This window comes from Acanthaster planci, linkage group LG08, assembly GCF_054643075.1.
Source record: "Acanthaster planci isolate LZ-2023a linkage group LG08, COTS_SCS, whole genome shotgun sequence".
Lineage (NCBI taxonomy): Eukaryota > Metazoa > Echinodermata > Asteroidea > Valvatida > Acanthasteridae > Acanthaster > Acanthaster planci.
The window spans coordinates 3,005,271-3,023,900 of record NC_141784.1 but is presented as its reverse complement, the minus strand read 5'-3'; the positions used below and the strand labels follow the sequence as shown (position 1 = coordinate 3,023,900).

The 18,630-nt window shown below is 40.5% G+C and overlaps 1 protein-coding gene across 1 annotated transcript in view; it reads left to right on the top strand.

The window, feature by feature from the left end:
* The first annotated feature begins 1,417 nt into the window (after positions 1 to 1,417).
* The window catches only part of LOC110976018 (macrophage mannose receptor 1-like), a 34,223-nt gene continuing 17,010 nt past the window's right edge, over positions 1,418 to 18,630 (top strand). Inside the window, exons 1-9 of the mRNA XM_022228937.2 lie at positions 1,418 to 1,558; positions 8,635 to 8,655; positions 10,002 to 10,148; positions 10,753 to 10,913; positions 11,294 to 11,405; positions 12,669 to 12,934; positions 14,201 to 14,372; positions 15,160 to 15,286; positions 18,078 to 18,229. Of these exons, the coding sequence (XP_022084629.2) occupies positions 1,513 to 1,558; positions 8,635 to 8,655; positions 10,002 to 10,148; positions 10,753 to 10,913; positions 11,294 to 11,405; positions 12,669 to 12,934; positions 14,201 to 14,372; positions 15,160 to 15,286; positions 18,078 to 18,229 (1,204 nt within the window). The 5' untranslated portion in view covers positions 1,418 to 1,512. The remainder of the gene's footprint in view (positions 1,559 to 8,634; positions 8,656 to 10,001; positions 10,149 to 10,752; positions 10,914 to 11,293; positions 11,406 to 12,668; positions 12,935 to 14,200; positions 14,373 to 15,159; positions 15,287 to 18,077; positions 18,230 to 18,630) is intronic.

Sequence of the window (18,630 nt, the reverse complement as noted above, 5' to 3'; positions counted from 1 at the left end):
TAATAAGTCGTTTAAACTATAATCAGTCTTTTAAACGACATTTTTTTTTTGCTTTGGCAGCAATACGCTTCCGTACGTGGGTACGTCCAACAGTATGAGGAACTCTAATTAACGCAAGGGAGTCTGAAAACCCAACCGACGTGTCTGGTGATACTCATTGAGTTTGTACACACGTCTAAAAATGTACTTTATCCGCAAACAACTTTTTCCCCCACCAGACCCTCATTTGTGTATTACCTAATTACTATGCAGTCAAATATAATAACACCTGTCTGCCATTGTATGATCTGGTCTTATCTGCCGGGACAGCAATTGAACAGGGCTCCCATCAGAGATGAACACACAAACATGATACCAGCGCATGGAATTGTGGCACAACATGGTACTAAGTGCTCTCAATACGCTTCCTAACACTAGATACTGGTTCCTTGGAACATATTATTGCACGTTGCCCTGGCACGACGAGGTGTGTGTCATAGCAATTAGCTGTCAAGTAAACAAAATTACGCGTAATTATCGTTGCCTTGCAAGTGAACTATCGATTTAATTTGTTTGAGAAGTAGGAGGAGAAGAAGGAAAAGTAACTTTGACCGGTATTAACCTAGATTCTCCCTTTGCCAAGTTACAGATGCATGGTACGGCGAATAACACACAGAAAAGGCCCAAAAACAAGCAAGCAATTGTTGAAGCAAGCAAACAAACGAACAAAAGGATAAACGGACCATGATCCGTTGGCATGTTGGTCAGAAGACCAAAATTAATTTGGCAGCGTTTTGGTGGTCTATAATAATTATTTCTACACTGAATACATTAAACATGAAGTTACATAATTCACGTGGCCACCTTCACGAATAGGAGTTAAAATTCAAGGGAAACCGAAGGAAAATCGTTTCAAAAGGTGGGGCCCAAATTTGGTGACTGAGCAAAATAAACATTAAAACAGACAAAACCTCCTTTATACAGTCTTGTATCACTGGGAGAAATCACTTGCATTTTTACTTTAAGAGAGAGTACTGGAAATAAAAACTCCATCAGACCGGGAGTATAAAGTACTCTTTCATCACGTGATTGTTTCAAAGAAGTAAGAATTTGGATATTTTCCCCTGTGTTCTTTTTTATTTTAGGGCTTGAAGAGTGATCTTTCGATTACAATTTGCCACTGCACTTGAGGGAAATTTGAAAAATGTATGTGGGTACACTTAATTTGGATAAAAGAGTAGTTCGTCAATGTTTTTAAAAAGGTATAAACAAGGGGGAAGTGAGCTTGGCAACAACAGTGGAAACCAGTCGTATCTTTCAACGTGTAACAAACTATTTGCACACTTTGTTGATTGGACATCTACATGCACTTTCGAGTTTGGGTTTGTACTTTTGGAATCGGACGGCCACGCGTCTGTGCCGATTTTGATAACGAGAACACTGCTATATATAGGCCTATACTGCTCGACAATCCTCTCGCGCGGTCACACCAAGCCTTCGTCGTGGATTTCTCGAACTTGGAGCAAGATCGCTATGGCTGGCTTAGGCGTTTGGGGACTTTTTCTTTTGGCTGTAGCGGGTGAGTACCTTTTTATCTATACTCAACGTCTGCATTATTCTATCTGTAGAAAGCATTAATGGCGAATAAATAAAATTAGCTAATAAATTATAGTTATTTGAGTGCCGGAAAGCTTGGTGTCGGTGAGTACAAATCAAATTTTTGTTTACATATTTAACTGGGGTGGTTATCAGACCTCCAGCTTACATGAGCTGTGCTTGTTAGAACAGAAGTATAAGGCCTATCCCAGTATGAATCAGTCACAGCGGCGTATCCAGCTTTTGGTGTGGGGGGGTTCAAAACCGAAAGTGGTTTCGGACTCATTCAACATGACGTTGGGGGAGAAAGAAAAAAAAGCCTTACGGTCCCGACATCCTAGTCCTTATTTGCTGGGATTGTTTTGGTGCTGTGCCAATTACTTTCTTTCCTAGTCACCTATTAAGTATTCTTTGTAAAAAAAAAAAGCCTTCGGGGGGGGGGCTAATTTTAGGCGATCTTGTGACGTGTCACTGGACATTCCTGATGGCCCCTTATTGAATTAGTGGTGGGTTTTGTAACGGTGTCTCCCACATTACGCGCGTACTGCCATTGGCCTGGTGCCACTTCAAAATGACCAGTGAGAACGTCGCCATCGTTACTGAATTTGTCTACGAGTTGATGCCGTCCCTTGATGTACATTATTAACTATATAGTTGTGATCCATGATACATGTATTTCAATTAAAATTCTTCAAGCTGTGCTCTTTCTCACCATCAGTAGAAGTTCTTTTATTTCTATAAATCGTTGCCAATATAGAAATAATACACAAAATAGTAATTAAGCCGCGACGGGTTCAGCACCTGCAAAAGGAGAGGGGGTGCCCAACATGACGAACATGAGCGTATGGAATTCCATATCTGCTGTCACCCGTCGTCCGTCTCATTTTGCTTAGTGTTGTGTCCCAATTCTGCCATTTACCAGTTCCAAACATGCCATTTTCCGTCGTGCGTCGCCCGTCGTGCGTCGCCCGTCGTGCGTCGCCCGTCGTGCGTCGCCCGTCGTGCGTTGCCCGTGGTTTTTTGTGTCACAATTGCGCAGTGGTATTTTTAACTTTGACCCTTGATCGTTTCACATGTACATATACATGTACATCAAATGGGTTGCATAGGACCTGCAAAAGCCGGGGTTTAACAAATGACAATGTGATGATTCCATTCACTTCTAAAGATCTTTTCCGAATAAGGCAAGCACAAATCCCACCTGCAAAGCATATACTAGTCACATAATTAATTCCAATAATGCTAGACTACCCCTGCCCCTTGACAAGAAAATATCGTCTTTCTGAGAATTCAACCAAGTGTTTTTTTGGGAAAAACATTTTCAGCAAAAATGTTCCCGCCAACTTATCCACAGTGTTATTTTAATTTGCATACTGTAAAAATGTGCCGACTTGTTTTCATCAAATTCCAGGAAGAAATCTGCCAACCAATACAGATATTCCATCTTGTCCTCTCAATTTCGCCTTGAAATCCAGAAATACTAGACGTGCTGTGGATAACAAACTGTTTATTAAATGTATTGTTAGGGGGCAATTACCACTTGGTTTAAGTTTCAGAAAATATGACGTGTTGGTTTTTATGGGTGTGTATGCCATGGTGGATAGACCAATGAGAACAGGTTGTCCAGCACATCAGCATTATTTATGGGGCTAACAAGTAACGTTACTGTTTAAAAGACTTCTGTGAGCCAACCTGCAACTAAAGTCATGTCTAATTTGGAGTATACAGCAGATTTCATCATAGGTATACCCGCCCTCAAAAAATGTTGAATCAGTTCGTCTGTTATGAAAACTATTAAGAAATCAAACATCGTAAATAATTTATTATTTACATTCCGTTCTGTGGGATATCGTGCAGGGACAGACAGAAATATTACATAGGCTATAGACCTAAAGTCAGGCTGTTAACGAGTAAAGTTACGTCTAGAGTAATTAAGTTATCGAGAAAAACAATCTACCCTGACAAAAGTCTATTTTGTTAATTTATTTATGTAACCAAAATGGTATTATTTCATATACACGTTACTTAACCGATGTCTGGATATTATTTCTTCTTTCAATTGGAGTTTGGCGCAACTGCAAAAACGAATACATGTACATCTTCTAGTTCTATTGCTAAAATGAGAGTCAGGCATGGTGGATCGATCGAACAAGGACATGTAAATGTGAAACGATCAAGGGTCAAAGTTAAAAATACCACTGCGCAATCGTGACAAACAAAAACAAAAAAAACACGGGCGACGCACGACGGGCGACGCACGACGCACCGTACGGCAGATATGGAATTCCATACGAGCGGGCATGGTATTTTTTTATCTAGTGTTGAAATGAATGTTCCTATAGCTATTAAAGTAACCAGTTTACAACGGAGGAAGAAACTAGCCAAAAAAAAAACAAACAAACAAACAAACAACCTAACAGGTATCAACAAACAATCGCGCAAAATGAGAACCAGTCTGCCCCTCGTACACCAGCAATTATGATTGGCAATTGTTTTCTATAGTGGGTATGAAATAAATAATTTACATCAGGATTTCGGCATGTGCCTCTTTGCCAGAGACAAGGGCGGAACCAGGGGGGCCAATGGTAGCTATGCCTCCTCACAAAAATAGGCCAAATTTCTCTTCAACCAAATGAGAGTTAAAGCAAATTTTTGTTCTACTTCCTTTCCTTCAAAAAGCGCAAATAAAAAAGCTCCTCATGGAGCCATCACATATCACATACACGGACAATTGCCCCCACCACACCCCAAGTTTGAGCTCCAAAAAATTGCTTCTGGATCCGTCCCGTAACGGGCTGGCCCTGTTGCAAAGATCCACATCTGCGTGCATCCGCGTGATAGGGGCCTGTGCACCCACACATTTGAAATCTCGCCAAAGTTTTGCTCGCTTGACTCATTTTAGAAAGATTCCACTCTGAAGCCTAACTCAATACAAATGTGGGTTTTAATCGTAAACAATTGAGAATGCTCCTTTGCTGGACTTATCCAGCGTGTTACAGACAAATCTTACGAGACGCCATTCCGAGGGGCCATTTACACTCGCACAGCTGAATCAACCTGGGCGCGAGAGAGCGCACTTCAGTAATATTGACCGGTCATGGGGGAATTTCACGCGCGCGCATCGCCTAGGATGGCCTCATAGTAATAGTGTCTAATTTTGGTCATCGGATTTGTGTGTTTGTTGTGGGATTGTCGAAAGACATTAAAAAACAAACTAATACACATGCTCAGACGGCGTGATACACTCTCGGCCAATAACGAAACTGCCGGAGTGGCGATAAGTCTCCATTTCAGGCCGACCGCAGCACCCGTTCCCTTTTGTCATTTTTATCTGTGAGACTCCAAATTAGTGCTAATGAGGAACAAAATCCAGTGCCAAGCGCTCCAGTAAATTCCTGGTGTTAAAAGAACTTGACCGAATCCAGGGTTAGTGAGGCAGTCGATAAGTCCTCAGTCCAAGTGCTAAAGTCTGGCTGGTTGGTTGCCGATATTATAGATTCTTATCTTGCACATAATATAGTCATTAAAAACAACCGGTGAACCTGTACCATTGTGTGAGGGATTCGGTCCCCATTAGTATGTATAAATAAGTTTTTGTACCAGCCGGTGATGGTACCTTGATAGCTTAATAAAGATGGGCGTTGGCTATAAAGCTGTTTCACCTTGGTTTCCCCCAAAGATTGGTCTTCAAAATGAAGCTGGTTCCAGCTCCAAATTTTCTGATCGTCTAAAGTTGACATTTGATCTCTTAGCAAGTGAAAAAATCATTCCTCGTCCGTTGTTTGGTGGAGGTGGCTGCTTTTTTTTATCTGGCTGCAGTAGTGGATTTTTTCAAGATGGCAGACAGAATTGCTGGACTCTTTTCGTAATGCCTTTGTATCTATAGCAAAGGAACTATCACTATAATCTAAAACATTAGCGTAGCTGAGATTGCATTGCGAAAGAAATATTAAAAGCGAAATCGTGAGGCCTAAATAAGATCCTAATTGCACAATTATGAGATATATACACATATATGGGCGTAACTCCCGGGGAATGGGGACATATATCCCCTCACACTTTTTGAGGTGGGAAGAGGCTATCGAATCATCCCCCACGTTTTGTGATGAGCAAAAAAATCTAAAGCGGATCGTGATGAATTTTCAGGATTTCCCAACGACTAAAATATTTGCAATACCATATAAAAGGAAAGCAATTTTAAAAAGCCATAACTATACCATTCTGATGTAAGATTCTGCATGAATTTGATACACATTGCAAATGTATATCTTCATCATGAACATCGCCCCCTACATAGCGTATATGGTGCCCCCCTCCCACTTTTCAAATTTCCATGGCCGGGCAAGCCCCCCCCCCCCTTCATTTCCAGATTTACGCCACTGTACACGTATAGTGACTGAACATCGTGGGAGGAAAAGCAAAGATCTTCGCGGCGCTATACGATCTTTGGGAAAAAGTCACCGAGTATAAATACGTTACAAAAGTTGTATAAACTCGACTATTGACTCTTTATAGCCTAATTTTGACAATAGCGCGCCTCCAAGAGCTTGCAACGCGTTGGCCAATCACAGTGCGCGAAATCTGTCAACCCTTTCTAAACGCGCATTGGGTCGACAGATTTTACGCACTGTGATTGGCCAAAGCTTTGCAAACTCTTGGAAGCGCGCTGTTGTGAAACGCCTGTACTGAGGCTGTTAGCGACAGGACAAAACTTCTGTGCAACGGAGCCTGGCTTCGCAGCCTATGGAGAAAGGATAGGGCCTAAACCAAAACGGAGAACGGGGGGAAATGAAAGGAAAGCAGGTGGGGACAAGAATACCTGATACCATCTTGTTCTGATTCTTCTCAATTTTCCGGGTATAAAAAATATTTCCTTCCATCAATCTATAATTTCGTTTCAAAATTTGCAAAGCTCACACTAGTAATCTATACTTATGCACTTCAAAGTGATGTGCTATTCAGCTCTAAATTTACATTTACCTGTTTATACTATACCAATTACTTTGACATTATTATGGCGTCTTGGCCACGCGTTGACTTTTTGAACATCGCTATAATAATCTGTCATTGTCGGTTGGCTTCAAACCCGTTCTTTTCAAGTTTTGTGGTCCTATATTAACCTTCTATTTTTTATCACCTAGGCCTACTTTCACGAATCCCCTTAAAAAACCCCTTAAGCGTACGCATGGGTGGCGAATTTTTACACACCACATGCACATTGGGGAAACCCGCCTTAAAATAAAGACTGTATTAAAACTTATGGCTCTAGACGATTTTTCTTTTTCCACAAGGAAGTGAAGTCTCCTCTCAAGACTCTACTTACCACTCTCCCACAACGCGCTGGGCTGGCTACACTTACGTTTGGAGGACGTCTGTAAGACGTCCGGAGACTATGTACGGGACGGGAACCAGTTTTTAAAGTCTGACACCCAGACTTTGTAAAGAATTTCAGGATAAGGTGCCTATCCAAATGTACGTTTTTGGGGCGCGTTGCGTAGACGTTGCGTTCATGCGCTCAACTTTCAATGACACAAAAATCGACACCATTAATATAGCCAGGGAGCAACCTCGACTCCGTGGGACGCGTGCGCGTTCCTTCGCTAGTTAGCGCAAGGCATGGTGGGAACCAACATGGCGCGGCAAGATCATACCCATAGGAATGCAACGCTTGCCTGTGGCGCGCGCAAGAAAGCCTAATGGAAAGTTGCATTTATCCTTTTTAAAATTTGAGCTTTGTCCACTGTGTACATCATACATGTGGTTCTCTCAAGGCAACGTACCATCAGTTTATTAAAAAATTAAACTTCAGTACACAAAGCAGACATAGGCCTAACCATGGAGCTATGGCCTAACGGAAGTTTATCGAATCTCGAAACTACCTCCATATGTTTGAAGCTAGTCGTAGAAATTGTGTGCACAGCTTTTGGGAAATTAATTCCGTCGCAGGTCAACTAAAGTCAAAGCTGAGATTTAGAAAATCACCTGGGAATCTAAATTTGACTCCCAACTATCACTGCGCGCAATTATTAAAAATGGATTGGAACTCAAGCAAAGGTAAACGGGGTTTTACAAAAGTTGGTTTTGTTGGGTTGCTTGTTTGTTTGTTTTTATTTCTATGGACTCAGTTTCAGTCTCAGTTTCAGGGTATTATCAGTAACTAAAAATAAGCAAATAAATAAACCAGTCGCTATAGAGTACCGAAGTGTGACTTCACTGTGAACCAGAAAGTGCAGTGCAAACGAATGGAGTACGCACGCGTGTTGGTTCACGCGCTGGTTCTCGCGCTAATGCCTTTGACACACTAATTGTGCGCGTGACCGTATTCATTCGGTACTCTTTAATTATACGCTTTATGACTACAAAATGTTCCAAACTGGCTGGGCATGCCTGTAGCCTTTATTCAAGGCGCGCGTGGCTACATCAGCACCTGGACACATGATGCACACGCGCACCGTGCACGCACGGGTGCGACGAAAACTTTACTAGTTGCTGCCTCCAGAAAAATTGAGGGTACAAGTCCAGCATATGTCTGGAATGGAAACATGATTCTCAAGGTTTACATCAACAAGTTTCAAACATTTTAAAAACCGAAAAATTGTTAAAGCCTTCCCTATGGTGGCCCTGGAGGGATATCGTCAATCATGCTCTCTCAACTTGCTTTCTGGTCGGGAATACTGCCGTCAATACTCACGACCAAAATTCACAACTTGCTCTCTGGTAGCGAATATTGCCGTCGATATTTGCCACCAAATTCACGAATTGCTCTTCAATCGCAAAGAATATTGACGTCAATACTTACGACCAAAGGGCAAGTCGTGAATTTTGGTCACAAATATTGACAAGTGGCGATGTCCCTCCAGGGCCACCATACAATGTACTTCAGTTTTTCTGCAGATGATAAATGGAAGTTTTTCTGCAGTTGATGAATGGAAGTTTTTCTTCAATAAAATACACGAAGGCTTGCTCTCAATTTATAGAGTATCATGTGACCAGACTGTGTGTGCAGGTCACCAAAAATGTTTTTATGAAACCAGTTTTTCTTTGTTTTTCACTCCATAGTGCCACAGGTTTACAGCATTGGTAAGTGTCTTGATTCAGTGTTTTTCATGCTTGATGAAAATTGTTATCTTGCCATTTAATTATCCACTTTATTTGGAAATGTTTTTTACAAGGAAATTTGTGAGAATGCTTGCCATAAGAATATGTGGCACAGGGTTTCCCCTGGGGTACTGATCGATATACGTGAGGTGGTCAAATTTCGCCAAAATTCTAGTTCCTTAAAGACAAAAGTGAGTGTTTTAAAAGGCCTAAAATAAATTCTATGCATAGGCTAGTCTAATTTACTCCGTATTTTCCCTCTTAAATAAATTAACCTTGTATTCCGTGTCCCTCGTTACCATTCTGAACGATTGGAAAATGATCAATTTCAAAATACCTCAGTTATTTTGCTTTGGCCTTCCACCTTTGTCTACTTTAAGTGTGAGGTGGTGAAATTCATTGAGGTTGGGCCGCCTCACACTTGAGAAGGCAGGGGAAACCCTGGCGTGACATAGGCCTGCAATGAATTGAGGTTTGTCAAGAGATTTTCTTTTATTTCTGACATGCATTAGGCCTAATAGTGCCTTCTCATTTTTGAAATATGAAAATAAACCCTTACTCCTAAAAGAAAGGAGTGACAAAATTATCTCCATCAATATGACTTTCATAGTCTGCATTTAGATTTCAATCAGTTTTTTTATAAATTTGCAAAGAGGTTTTTATAAAGCAAATGACAATGCATATATGACCCATTTTTACAAAGGTGTATACACATATTTATGCATGCATCCAACCCCTAATGTACCTGTTAGGGCTGTGCTGAATAACTGAATATTTGAATAACAAATATTATTTTTCAAATTTGAATATTTGAAAGCAAAATTCATGAAAAGGAAGGGAAAATTTTCTTTTGTTTTAAATGAGAAAAATTGCACCATGGAGGCTTGCTTCAAGCAGATCAGTGCAGCTTTGTTGATAGTAAAATCAAGGAATGTAAAGCGACAGAAATCTTTCAATGATTTAAAAAGTCAGTTGTTTTTAAAGGAATAGAAATTTTCAACAGGGTAAGAAGTATATTTTGCTAAATCATAGCTGGAGGTACTACTACAAGTAGATGTGAGAAGTTATTATCTTGATCATTATGTACAACTGTGTGCGTTATTGCAAATGATTTGGGTTTGTTCAGCAATCTGCTGGTTGGTACAACTGAATGTGCAAATATTCCATCAATTTGAAGGTCTAATGTTCCAATGGTGAATTATTTGAATTGACTCAGCGTAGCAAATTAAATTTTGCCCTTTTCCCCTAATTTTATTGTTTACTTTTCTTACTAAATCAGGCGGAAAATAAAATAGTTCTGATGTTTCTCTCCTACATTGTATATGTAGGCTGTCCAGATAATTTTTATCGGCTTGGAGAAGTATGCTTGACTTTGATCTCATCGGACAAAAAGTCTTTTGAGGATGCAAACAGCGCCTGCAAGGGATTGAATGCACAGGCGTCCCTTGCCATCATCAGTGACTATCGCAGACAAGGTAAGTCAACAAAAGTGCCTTTGAAAATGACCTTGGTTTCAATGTGCTGTGTAATCACCCCTGGACATTCTATGCTAGTATTTTAATATATTTTGTATAACAAGACAGATTACATGGTGAAGATAAGGCTGAAAGTGTCACATCCAACTATCTTGGATGACTTGTTGTTACCAGTTCTGTATTCAATATTTTTCTTGGAGGAAAAGTTCTCCTTCTCCATCCCAAGCCACCACAATGACACCCTGAACTGCATTGCCATTTGTTACGTAAATTGAAGCCAAAAAATTGTCCCTTTTTCCTTGGTAAAGGAAATATTCCTTCCCCTTTTTTAAAAAATGGCAGATTTTTCCACGACATTGGATGGAGTTTACTCTTCGACTGACAGTTTTCTGTTTGAAGATCCATGAGCTTTTATCCTATGCGACAGGTTTTTAACTAGAATTATATAGCCATATAATTAAAACCAAAAAAGTCAATTTACATTGTAAACTTAAGGGGGATCCACGTAGAACATTATGCTTCAACCCAGAAAGTCAACTCCTTCCGAAGTCTGGATTCACCCCTGCTGACATCTGCCTTTAATGTTGCTTGGCTGTCTTGGCAGCCCAGATTGTTGCGATGATGAGGTCTTACCAGGGCGATGACGTGTACATCGGGCTCAAAGCAACCCCTGACAACCCGTTCTTTTTTTGGGCTGACGACAGCATGTCGAATCCTACCTTCACCAGATGGGGTGTCGGACAGCCAGACGGCTACCCAATCTTGGTAATGTAACAAGGCATTGATGAACAGAGGAAGGACATTTTTTCATGCCGTTAATAGTCTTTGCTTTTGTTTTCATTGTGATTTGATTTTGGCTATTCGTCTTTCTTTCTTTTTCAAACAGTGTTGAAAAACTTTGTGTCAGTCTTGCCTAAACACTGTGTTGCTGTTAAAATCATCCCAAGACCAGGCACAAGAACAGCCATGAATAATAGGGTGAAAAATGATGAGGAAATTCATGTTTTTATTCCAATTTATTTGAATACATGCCATGTAATTGGGACTGGAGGCCTATAAGTGTGTTGGCCTTACAGTGAGGGCCTCGTGGTAGTCTTATCTCAACTACAACGCTGACTCAGTACCCATTATCTGGAAATCCACAGACTAAGGAAGACTACTGCGTTGTGTTGGATAACTCCAATACAAAACAGCCCGGGTTTTGGTATGATGTGCCCTGCACCGAGACCCATCGATACATCTGCAGCATGGATCTAGGTCAGTACTTTCAGTATTGAAAAATATGCTGTTGCTTTTGGTTTGACTTCATTGATGCATGTTCATTTCAGTTTGCGTTCCTTTCACTGTGTAAAACTTAGAACAAGGGGACTGTTTTAAAAATTAAATTTGGATATCCTCCCTTTACTGATATGTATTTAGAATCACTGTATAGACTCGGTGTAAACCAAAGTTCGTATGGAGCCACTATGATGTGGTTATGATGGGTTGCGTTTGACGTGATAACGGAATAATGATAAATTTACAGATACAAGCATATATCAGTCTTTAGTAGTTGCTAGGGAAGCCTTCCCGGAGTTCATATGTCCCAAACAATTTATTGTTCCCTGCAAAATGGCATTAGATATCATAGACGGCGCTATATGTTCTTTGATGTAAACTGAGGACTTGCCAAAAAATTCACAAGCTGACTAGGGTGGGACTTGAACTAATGACCTCCTGCTCACAAGTGCAGACATCTTACCACTCAACCACCAAGCTTGCCAGGATCGGCTGGCCAGTTTGAGTGAAATATGCGTCAGGTACGGCAGCAGACATTTGTGTTAAGAGATAGTAAATTTAGATTGGGTATTTTCTTATCTCATGTGTTTATAAACACTGTATACTCTTGTGCTATAGTTGACAATCTTCAGAACTTGATAATCAAGAAATTGACCATCAACTGTTGACAGAAATCATAATTGATTCTCTTTATTTGAAACAACCATGCATGGCCAAATATGTAAGGGGATTCAGTTTTTGAACCTGTTGTTTGGCACAGACAAAAAGGTATCGGGCTTGCCAGTCCATATTAGTGTAGATCTGATTTCTCTAGAAGTCATTGATATTCGGGAAAATGCACTGAAGGACGTTGGATATTGTGCCTCAATTAGTAAAATGAATTGACAAAATGTAACAGAAATGTCTGTCTTATGATGTTACGTGGCTTTCAATTCCATGAGCTAATTGCAATCTTTTAAAAGTTTTTGGGGTGGAATGTGTTTTAATCTATATTTTTTCCTGCAGGTAAAGCATTTCTAATATTGGTATTTCTGGCTTTTTATTTGTCACGAAAGTGATAAAAGTCCACAATTTATTACACATTTTGTGGTTATGATAACTGAAATCCTAGTGTTTGATGCACCTTGATTCCTGATTAACAATAATATAACAATTAAAAGCAGGTTCATTTTTTGGAGACATTTTCCAGAATGTTGTGATTTGAATGACCTTCAAATTTGAATTTTCTATTCTCTTCTGCAGATGATCGTTCTAATAGTAGTGCTGTACCGCCAGCACTCAGATGCCCTTATGGTTTCTATGCGCTTGGTGACTCGGCCTGCTTTGGATTCAACGACACACTGTCTACGTACAATGAGGCCGAAACGGCTTGTCAAGCTCTATCCCAAAACCCTGGGGAAGAGATTCATCTTGCCATGATACTAGACGGCTACGAGTCAGCCCTCATTGAGACCATGATGTACTCGCTAGGTCTCAGTCATGGATGGATCGGATTGAGGTCGACCGATGTGAGTGTTTCCTGAGTCAAACCATTATACTCTCTCTTTGGGAAACCTTGAAGATGTTGCTAAATGCCTTTTAAAATTAGTGCTGATCCAGTTCTGTCGTACCGCAAAACAGGACCACTTTTTTTGTTTTCAAATTTCACAATGGATCCACTTTGAAGCTGATTTTTCCTCAGTCCTCAGAACTGTACTGATGGCAAGCAGTTCTGGTTGCTTTCTCTTTCTGTCTTTCAAATACCTCTCTGTTCCTCTGAGGAACTTTTTAATAATTTACTTAGCGCGGGAAAGCACACACCTCTCGCTTCTTTGAGAAACATGCATGCGTGAGTTTTGTACCTGTTGAGGGTTGAAGTGCAAAGAGTGTGGCCCTTGCAAGATTCAGGAAGGTTTGGGCAAAACCGGCCTCAGGGGTTTAGATTTTTTTAAACGTTTGATGTAGAGGTCTTATAGAAGTGATTAAATACATGTAGATCTAGAAAAAGATCAGTCCCAAACCTTTGCTGAAACATGTGAATAATGTTGTTTTTCTAAGATTTTTCCACTATTTTCTGGAAAAAACAACTGTTCAGTTTCAAGGACACATGTTTCAACTCGGTTTATACCACTTACGTCAGATTAGGGTTTTCTTGTCTTTTTGCGCTATTGCATTAACTTTTGCTGTCATTCACGTGCCCCTGATTCTGGTCTTGTCATTCATTTTCGCGTTTGTCCTCTTTTGGTTTTTTGGCAGCATTTAAAGTCATCAAGGACATCACAGTGTCAACATGCATGCTGATCGCAAAACTGAATGTCCCTTATGGATCGTTTTTAAAGTACCATCAGCAATGTTCAAACCCGTTCTAAATTTGAACGCAGTCATTAAGTGAAGCAAAATGAAGGCAAGATCTTTTTTGGCTATTGTGCTCTAATGTTTGTTTGAAAAGGTAACAAGAAGGATCGGAAGGAAGGGACGATATTCACTGTTTTATATATACCTACTAAGATTTTTACTTTGAGGTCCCTATTTTATGCCCCAGTGCTGTTTTCTCCTTTACTGTCCATGTAGGCCTTCCGCGGGTGTGGGACAACTTTCTTTGTTACATGAGTTGGAACCGCATTTGGGGGACACCAAGTATTGCCCCCATTTTCTTTATAACGTCTGTATTTCAACACGTGTCGTCCCCATAACCCGGTAACAATATGTGTTTGTGTGGGTCCCTGCGTGGGTCACGATGGTGGTACGTTCGTGCGTGGCAACGCTCTTCTTCGTTTTCTTTTGTCAATGTTTAGCGTGAATTTGGGTGGATAACTGGCTATCCCGTTGTCTACACCAATTGGGGGGCAAACGAGCCCAGTGCAGAGGAAAGTGAAGGGTGCGTCCGTGCCCGAACAGACCAGCAGAACTGGGACGACACAACGTGCAACGACAACGCCGCCTATTTCTGTCGTTTTGATCGATTTGGTAAGATTCCGAAATTTCAAACCCATAACATGGGGACAATAACGTGTCACCTGCTGTACTATACATTTTCAGTTGAGGATCGAAACAAATGTTTTACATAATGTCGTCACCGCTTACTGCTGGACTTGTAGTCTTGCCGGTGACCACCTGCAGACTGTGGGTGCTCTGTTATCGTGTCCTAAAGTATGCATCTATCCTTAATGTCCTTCGGGCCCTGTGGCTCCTAAGTCCATTGTGTGCGTTAATTCACTTGGTGCCTGTAAAACAACCCTCACATGTACTGCCATGTAATTGACATTGGTAATTTGTAACCATGATTTTTGGTAAGTTGTGAAGCAAATGCGAGCCTATGTAATACCGATTTCCGTCTTCTGTCCGTCCTTCCATTGGGCGGGCCATCTGTCCGTCCGTCCGGCCGTCCTTAAATGTTAAAGTTTTTCCTTGCAGGTCCATAGGTGGTACAATGTGCCATGGAGTGCTTGTTGGCTTCCTCTTGGAATTCTATCAGTACATGTATTTAAATTTAATAAGCTGTTATTACGGGAAAGAAATTCAAATTCATAAGGGGTGGCTTTGCTGTTCCAGTTTGCATATTTTGTAGGGTTTGGTGTTTTTACTACTTGCTGCTTTAGACATGTTTTTCTTTTACCGGTAATTTCTTAGGACATATGAAATGAGCCATCTGGCAGTTTTCAATTATATTTGCATAGTTCCTGTAACTGTCCATTCACTGACTCAACAGGCAACCCAAAACTCTACTTTTCTTTTTTGGCCCATCATCTGTCAGGCATGCCGTTTCCAACTTCCGACCCCGACACTGGGAATCTGCCCTGTCCAAGTGGATGGGAAAGTTTTGGATCCAACTGCTACTACTTCTCGGACGTCAAGACTGACTGGGGGGAGGGCAACTTCAGGTGAGGCAGATTAGAACGTTTATCGCCGTTCCGCGGTCCAAGAATAAGTACCAGCCTTTCACTACAAAAGTAGCAGTACCTCATACGAGAGGTCATAGCCCACAAATGGGTGTGCATGTAACGCCTAGCTATGTGGAATCATTGTTTTGCATTCTAAAATACTAGTCATTGATTGAAAAATCTTGTAATTCTGACAGAGCTTTTAGAGAACTCAGCAACAAATACGTACATGACAAGTTGTTCCTTTGCTGTGTCTTGACCGTTTGTAGCATTGTTAATTGACCACAGAATCTGACGACTTGTTTCCAGCTTGACTGATTGGATATTTTTGCAGGTTTTGCACAATTTAGACATCGAATCCCCCCTTCGTGAGCCTTCCAGTTCCTAGTATCAAAGGAGTATGAATGGACCTGTGTTACACAAAATCTGGGTTGGCAAGACTTTTATGTTCAATTCAATCCACTTGATTCGACATAAATCAGTCAGTGTATTTAATGCGAAGGATTAATAATCATGAATTAATTTTACCTCCTTTGGATTGCCCATTTCAGAGTTTGACATGGTACAGTATCAGTGTACATCTTCCTTTTATAAACAGGTACAAATGTATCTTATTGAGATTAGAGATGTTAGTCATTATACAGTCTAACTAAAAACCACTAAATACTCCTTAACAAATGCCCTTTATAAAGTGATTTTTAATCAAGCCTAAGTCATTGCTCTGTGGAGTTGGATCACAAACAAAACATAGACAGCTTTTTGCACATAGAGCAAGGTAAAATACCAGCAGTTTTACCTACATGTACGAGTTCATAAAGCATGCAAAAGATGTACCTGTTGTTCATGGCATGTCGTTAGTCATTTGATGCATGTATAAGTACCCTGTTAATTATTCTTGTGAAGTCTAGTTTTGTCAAAACCTGGAGTTTGGTTTAAAACCTGGTATGCACTTCATCCTTGGTACATATGTATATGTCTCTGAAGGAAGTGTCTTCTCTAAAGGTACATGTACTGGCAGGTGTTATTCTGCATGCATTTCACCAAGGCTAAGACATGGTGGTGGTTTGTGAACTTAATCAAATCACTTGATTTGACATTTCTTGATTTAAATCCAAATTGGTTTAATTTTGTCACAAAACAAAAAATAAAAGAAAACTATTACACATGCAGCTCATTTGCTTGCTTTTGAATGGACAGTTGAGCCAACTTGTCTCACATTTTTTCAAAAATCAAAAAAATCTGATTTAAATTTTTAAAAATCTGAATTTGTTTATTTTTCCCAAAAAAATCCCAAGGTACTAATTAAACAACCCTGTGGCTTGCAAACCACAGGGGTCATGGAAAATCCTGAACATTCCTGGTAAAAAAGTGTTGGAAAAATGTGGAAAAGTCATGGAAAATGGGGGAAAAATACCATCAGGGTGTCTTGGATTCCTGTTGTTAGAGGAAAAAGTTACCGAAAATGTGTTGAAAAATCAGGATCATGCAAGGGTTATGATGATGGGTTGCGTTTGACTCGATAACGGAATAATGATAAGTTTACAGATACAAGTATATATCAGTCTTTAGTAGTCGCTAGGGAAGCCTTCCAGTTCATCAGATTGATTCCTTGGGGGAACTAAGCCCTGTGAGAGTTTACTTCCCGCTGCACATCAATGGAAAAACTGCCCCCAAAATGGACTTGTTAAACATTTCTCGTCATTATATGCATAATTTTCACAATACCGGCATCGATAGTTCTTGCATGAGCACAAAGCTAAGATGCTATACTTTCAGAAAACAGCAAGTAAAATGATGTTCTTAATCATGCATTTAGGCTTGCGGATTTCATGACAAATGTCGCATTTTCGCATCCCTTTTTGCATACAACTCCCAACTTCAACTCGTTGTATTAGTTAACAGCACCACCATACGGCTTTGTTCCAAAAACTGGGCTTTTTTCGGCAAGCCTTTGCCTATCAGTATCTAATGTAAGAATCATTGTGATTGGTTCAGGTAAATACTCAGAAAGACATGTCTCAAATTCGACGTTACTTGTGGCCCGGCTGGCATCCTGTGGGTGCTCATGCATTCGTACACACGCGCCTACCTGTGAACGCTGTAAACAGGATGTACATGTGAACCAGCTCTGCACAGAGCTACAGGAATTCAAGGTCATCTGTGCACAGCAACTTGATCAGCCGTTCATTTTGAAGGGGTCCTTTTCCATGATGATTTCCATGATGTCCCAAACAATTTATCCTGCAAAATGGCATTAGATATCACAGACATTGTCATATTTTATCCGGGATTCTCCAGGAAAAGTCAGAAGTTTGGTTTTTAGATATCTGTGGCAACCCTGAAAGCATATTTGGTGCAAAGAATGCTATGTTGACTCCAGGCTTAGTAATCTGATATCCTGTGATGGGTCCCAGGCGGGACCAAGAGAGGGCGTAATTTACCCAGCAGCTCGGAGGTTGCTAAGTGTGGTGGGAACTGCAATTTGCTGGTTCATGAACTATTATGAAATGCAAGTCTTGCATTCACATAGCTATATTTGCTACCAACAAATTTAAAATGAACACTCTACACCAACCTGGCTCTGTTTAACCAATGTTGGGATGCTTCTGCTCAAGGCAGATAGAACAATTCTGCTATCAAAATGGTCTGGTACCCGTCCTTATATGCTCTTATATTACAGTGCTTTTGGCTTTGTTCCAGGGGTGCCTGACCTACGTCTGCAAGTTTGTCACTCAAATTCACCTGTCATTTCATGTGGTTTTTTTTTATTTATCGTCTTCTCACAATGCAGATGTATGCGGATGTACGAAGGCGCCACGCTAGCAAGCATCACGTCAGCTGCCGAGAATGAATTTGTATATAGCAGAGCAAACAACCGGTATCCTGCAAATGACTTTGTTTGGATTGGACTGACACGCGTTCAGACTGGCAACAATGACTGGAGTGAGATATGATAAGCTTTTTTGTGAAATGATAGATTTGGCACATGCTTGTGGAAATACCCAGAAACTGGGAAATTGCCATATTTCCAGATTCGCAGGATTGTGCACGACTTGGTTTTGTTTCCCGCATAAGGTAGACTTTCCCGAGACAAAAATTGTAGAAAACAAGTTGAGCCATGATAAGAAATAATTGCTCATCAGGAGAAAACTCCTTAGATACTCAAGCGTTGATGTTTGTCAATCTTTAGCATTGGTCTTGTGCCCCATTGTGCATTGGGAAGATGGCTTGTGTGTGTGTGTACCTAAAGGGCTAAATGCTGTGCTTGCATTCTTAAAAACACCAGAAAATTCTTCCTTTATATCGGGAAGAAATCCATTGGTAAGTGTGGACATTTCTATTCC